The 6,000-nt window shown below is 42.1% G+C and overlaps 1 protein-coding gene across 1 annotated transcript in view; it reads left to right on the top strand.

Annotated features, from left to right (window-relative positions):
• LOC132661181 (coiled-coil domain-containing protein 81) overlaps positions 1-5,583 on the top strand; it is a 37,766-nt gene extending 32,183 nt beyond the window's left edge. The window contains exons 14-15 of the mRNA XM_060605415.3: positions 2,572-2,697; positions 5,086-5,583. Of these exons, the coding sequence (XP_060461398.2) occupies positions 2,572-2,697; positions 5,086-5,227 (268 nt within the window). The 3' untranslated portion in view covers positions 5,228-5,583. The remainder of the gene's footprint in view (positions 1-2,571; positions 2,698-5,085) is intronic.
• Positions 5,584-6,000: the final 417 nt, after the last annotated feature.

A 6,000-nucleotide genomic window follows, 5' to 3' on the forward strand; every position in this document is an offset into this window, starting at 1 on the left:
TCACTACAGCTTTGTAATATGACTTGAAGTCTGGAATTGTGATGCCTCCAGGTTTGGGATTTTTTTTTCTTTCAAGATTGCTTTGGCTATTTGAGGCCTTTTGTGTTTCCATACAAATTTTAGTATTATTTGTTCTAGTTCTGTGAAAAATGCTTTTGGTATTTTGATAGGGATTTCATTAAATCTATAGACTGATTTGGGTATATGAACATTTTAACAATATTTGTTCTTCCAGTCCATGAGCATGGACTGTCTTTCCATTTGTTTGTATCATTTTCTTTAAAAAAATTTTTTTTTGTTTATTAATTTTTGAAAGAGAGAGAGCATGAGCAGGGGTGGGCAGAGAGACAGGGGGACACAGAATCCAAAGTAGGCTCCAGGCTCTGAGCTGTCAGCACAGAGCCCGATGCGGGGCTCGAACTCACAAACCGCAAGATCATGACCCAAGCCAAAGTCAGATGCTCAACCTACTGAGCCACCCAGGAGCCCCTGTTTGTATCATTTTCAATTTCATTCATCAGTGTTTTATAGTTTTCAGAGTACAGATCTTCTACCTCCTTGGTTAAGTTTGGTGCAATTATAGATGGGTTTATTTTCTTAATTGCTCTTTCTGGTGCTTCGTTATTAGTGTATAGAAATGCAACACATTTCTGTACATTGATTTTGTATCCTGTGACCTTACTGAATTCGTTTATCAGTTCTAGTAGTTTTTTTGCTGGAGTTGAAAATAGGATCTTGAGGAGATATTTGCGCTCCCATGTTCATAACAGCCTTCAGTAACCAAGAAAGGGAAGCAACCCAAATGTCTGGCCACAGAGGAATGAATAAACAAAATGTGTTAACGCGCATACAATGGAATATTACTCAGCCTTCAGAAGGAAGGAAATTATGACACATGCTACAACACAGATGAACGTTGATGACATTATGCTAAAATAAGCCAGTCATTATAATACAATACAAAATATTGTATGATTCCACTTCTATAAGGTTATCAGAGTGGCCAAATTCATGGAAAAAGTAGAACAGTGCTTTCTAGGCACTAGGGGGAGGGAGAAATGAGAAGTTGTTTAATGAGTATAGAGTTTCTATACTATTTAAAATAGTATAGAACTATTTAAAAAATAGTTTCAAACAGAGAGGGAGGCTAACCATAAGAGACTCTTGAATGTGGAGAACAAACTGAGGGTTGTTGGGGGAACCGGGATGGGGGGGATGGGTGATGGACATTGAGGAGGGCATTTGTTAGGATAAGCACTGGATGTTGTATGTAAGCGATGAATCATGGGAATCTACCCCCAAAACCAAGAGCACACTGTTTACATTGTATGTTAGCTAACTTGACAATAAATTAAAAAAAAAAAAAAAAAGAGTTCTGGATATTGGTTGCACAACAATGTAAGTGTACTTAATGCTATGTATCTGTACTCTTAAAATTTTTTAAGATGGTCAACTTTATGTGGTTTTTGTTACAATTAAAAAACACTATGAAAAGGAAAAAAAGGTTATGAAAGAAATATATAATAGGTACCATTTAGTCATTGAGCTCTCATTGTGTTATAGGCATTGGTACTTTCTGTATATTATCTCATTTAATCTTTATAATGACCACACAATAGCTGAATTGCTCAATGCTCCTTGGAGGAAAACGTGGCCATGTTTATTTTAGGAAAAGCAAACCAGCACACAGTCCATTACTGATTTTTATCAGAGGGTCCTGACACCTAGTGGCAGTGGCTGCCTGTAACACAAAGCCCGGCAGAGCAGGCTAAATCAACCTGCACATTTAGTGAAGTCCTTTCTAGACTTTAATGAGAACTGAAGGTAAGAGTTTCAGTCTGGCAAATAGACACATATAAATAATTTGAACCAGGTTTAAGATGATTCACAACAGCAGTGGCTACGTGTCTGGAGACTAGTAATAGAGACACTTTTCATTGGGAATTCTGGGAAATGGTACTTGAAGAGAGATACACCGTAATTACTTCTTTGATGTCTTTACTTTCACCAGACATTCCTCTTTTTTTTTTTTTTTTTCTGAACCTTCTTCACAATGTTACATACTTTCTTGATTTCATTTTGTTTTGCCTAGTCACTTCTGTTTCTTTCCCTGTTTCTAGCCATTCATTTGTATTCCTGTCTACTTTGCCTTGTAACATGCCTGTAGCAGTTCGGGCTGATTACTGACAGCTGAGTGACTGGAATAAAAGGAAAGAAACCTAAAGTAGAGGAAATCCATTTGAGATGATTCTTCAGATTAGTTAAAATTAGCTTCAAAGGAAATTAATGGCTTTAAAGGCTGAATTTGTTCATTGGAAAAAGGTTTCAATCCTGCTAATTTAAACCAGAATTGAAGATGAAAGGTCCCAGACCAGTAAACTATTTGAGACCTATAATATTTTTAGTGTTTTTCTCAATGTTCATTCCTTTCAGTGTATTTCAAGGAGTAGTGAACAAAACCAGAATGTCTTCTGGGTAAGCTACCATAAAGGAATGGGGCTTCCAGGGTGGGTGCATGCCCTCCCTGGTATTGTGATTGTGAACAAAACCAGACTCTGCTGTTGTCTCCAGACACCTGGCAGACAGAAAGGCTGAGATGGAGCGGGTGAAGAGAATGAACGAGAGCTTGCTGAAGGACTGGGAAAGGAGTGTCGCAATGAAGAAACAGCGGGACATGGAGGAGAAGGCTTTCCAGAGGTAATACCCAATTGGAACCAGAAGTTTTTTGCAGAGAAACCCCCTCCACTCCTTGTTTACTTTCCTGGAATCCTGGGATGGCACACAGGTTTCCAGTGCCAACTCCCATTGATTAGCAGTGGCTACCTAGTGAACCTGGTGGAGAAAAGAATTCTGGGTTCAGTAGGAAATGCTGTGGTGATGTATTCAAAATGTCTGCTATGGATATGGGATTGGAGAATGCTGTGATGTGTGTTATATGCTTGCCATATTTGCCCTAATTTTTGCCTCTGTTTAGGGTAGTTTATTTTCATATTGTGGAGGGTAGGGAAGCATGGGGTGGGGGAGGGTAGGAATTCTCCCTGGAAATAACTAGCTGGAAACAGGGAGAGGGAGTTTCTATCTGGACACATCCAAGTCTGACAGAATGGTCATTTAAGAGCAGAGTCAAGGGGTTGTAAGATTGGCAACTGGGAAAATGAAATGCCTGTTACAGAACCAACCCAAGACCATGTTCCTGAAATGTATTATATCCATATCCCCTCTTCCCAGCTACCGATTGACAATCTAGAATCAAGGACTCTAGTCATGGCTTTGAGAATTAATACTAAATTTGGAAAGTCAGCTAATCTTTTTGTCTTTTATTTGTAAGATGAAGAAAGTAAACACCAGCCTGACATAGCTAACACAGGAATTTTGTGATCAAATAAAGAGATGGAAAAACATTACACTTAAAAAAAAAATTTTACAAATGTAAGGTATGATTTCATAGTATGTTAAAACTTGAACAGACCAAGCCTATGTAGTCACATGTTATTAAATCCTGAATAAAGCAAAATAATATTTTAAATTCCCACATATCAACTAATTTTTACCATAGTTAAAATTTGTCATAATAAATCTTGGTCTGTAACTCTGTTCTAAGATATACTTTTAAGGCATCTCTTACCTGTCTTTCTAATGGGTAGAACCCATATTTTGTTACAATGGGACTAAGAGGGATGATGTAGCAATGAAGTTCCAAAGTAGAAGTGGGGTTGTTTGGCTTAGAGAAGACGAAGGGGCACTGGGGTTTCAAGGCATTTTCCTTTTTTTTTTTTTTAAAGCTTATTTATTTGTTTACTTTGAGAGAGTGAGAGAGCATGACTGGGGGAGCGGCAGAGAGGGAGGAAGAGAGAACCCACTGCCAGTGCAGAGCCTAATGTGGGGCTTAAACTCATGAACCATGAGATCATGGCCTGAGCTGAATGAAGTTGGATGCTTACCTGACTGAGCCACTCAGGCGCCCCTCAAGGCATTTTCTTAATGTTGGGGAAAAGCAGGTAAAAGGCAGTGACATTAATGCTGGGGAGATTTTGCTGGATTTCGGAAGACTGCTTGGCCAACGTGGTGATAAAGGATAGAGGAGACATAGGAAACAACCTTGAGTGTCAGGATATGGCAGGGACATAGCAGGGACATGGCAGAGCAATCCTGTTACCTGAAGACCGAAGCCAAGTTGTGGGCAGGGCCTCAAGCAGGAGCAGGTTAGGAAGAAGGAATTGGTTGCTGTTAAAAAGAAAACAAAGCAGAAGCAAAAACAAACTTCCCATGAATGCAGTTAGCACATGATACTCCATCCCAACACCAAAGCAAGCCAGGTAGGTCCCCCCTGAACACTGCTAACATTATTTGTTCTTTTACCTTGTAAGGCTGTCCTTGATGCTCCTTTTTACAGAATTCCAATCATGTAGAAATGTTGGTAGGGTAGGGGAACACACCAGGGACTGTCCTGCATAATCAAGAAAAATTGTTGACATGCAAAATCAATTACTGCCATCCCTTCATCTCTGCTTTGAGCCCCTTTTGTCCTCCTACTCTTTGTCTCCACCCCCTCTCCTACCCTTAACCATCCAGAGGGCTCTGGACTCCTAGACTTACCTTATAAGTCTACTCTTAACTGTCTGCTGGGGCTTAACTTAACCAGCAGCTTAATGGCCTGCTCTCCCTCTCAATGCTGTCTTTCCCCGGAGAGCCTGACAGATAAAAGTGTATCCACATGGCAAAGCTTTGAAGACACCTGTTTGCTGGCTGTGTGGTCTTGGGCAAGTTATGTTTTTTCTGAGGGTTTAGGTGGGTGGGGCTGGGGAGAAGCGCTGGGGTCAGACGGTTGTGAAGGCACCAAGTCTTATATTTACTGGAAATAGCAGACATGCCAACAGCAGAACATGACAAGCTGGGGTGAGCTGCAGGAAGCCGTGTGGATGGGAGAGATGGCAGGTGGGCCCTCACAGGCAGGCATTAAGCTCCTAGATGGTAGGTATGTGCCTTCTCTGCTGCATCACTTCTCCGGCACCGGCTTCTAAGCTAGGCCCCAGCACGGACTCAGGGAGCCCCTAATAATGACCGCCTGTCCTTGCCTCTCCTCAGGTCTTCAAACAAGCTCTTTATCCTGGACCAGTGCGAGAGATATTTGCGCTGCAAGCAGTGCCAGAGGAGCACCAACAATAAGGGCAGGAGCAACGTGTGGCCGCTCAACAAGTACCTGCCTGGCTCGCAGTTCTTTTCATAAAACCCACCGCTTGGATCTATGTTTTCCTCTGGAAAATTTTTATCTTTTAAATGTTGGAGACATGATGGCGAAACTACTGATTTTTAATTTGGAGGCAAAAAGTTATTGTGTTGTTTTGGTCCTTTCAGGAGTAGACTGCTTTTTAACCCCTTGTTGAATTCACATAGGCAGGGGCTCCCTCTCCCACCTTCCTCCCCCGCCCCACAGCACCCTGCCGCCATGGGGGCTGGGACCGGGACCCAGCCTCATTCTGGCCTCAGGGTTGCTGCTGACCCAGCAGCATAGATAAGACAGGAAAACTTTATCTTTTTTTCCATGTATAATGAATAGTGTCCTAATAAATATTTTCTATGCGACTGGCTGTGCATAATGGTAAATCTTACCTCCCTCCCCGGAGAACTGCATACGCGAACGTTCTAGAGGTAGATTAGGTTATTTGCCACAGGTGATCAGAGCAACGCTTTCTGAGCTTTCCAGCTGAAGACACACCTGGAGCTTTGTTGGGACCTCCGGGGATATCATTGCCTTGGTGCCCTTCTGGTCAAGCATTCCGTTAGAGGTTTATTGTTGGGCTACTTGGGTGCTGTGGGAGGAGCCTGGCTGGCCTGCCAGGTGCCGCCGCCTTCTCTCCTCGCTTCCCTTGCATCCGTGCTTGAGCTGCATGTGCTGTGGAAGAGGAATATCTTTCTGTTAAAGGACTGATTTCCAGTTAAGGTATGTGTGTTTTAAACCAAAAACTTTGGGGGCGCCTGGGTGGCTCAGTCGGTTAAGCG

This window comes from Panthera onca, chromosome D1 (genome assembly GCF_046562875.1).
Source record: "Panthera onca isolate mPanOnc1 chromosome D1, mPanOnc1 haplotype 2, whole genome shotgun sequence".
Taxonomy (NCBI): Eukaryota; Metazoa; Chordata; class Mammalia; order Carnivora; family Felidae; genus Panthera; species Panthera onca.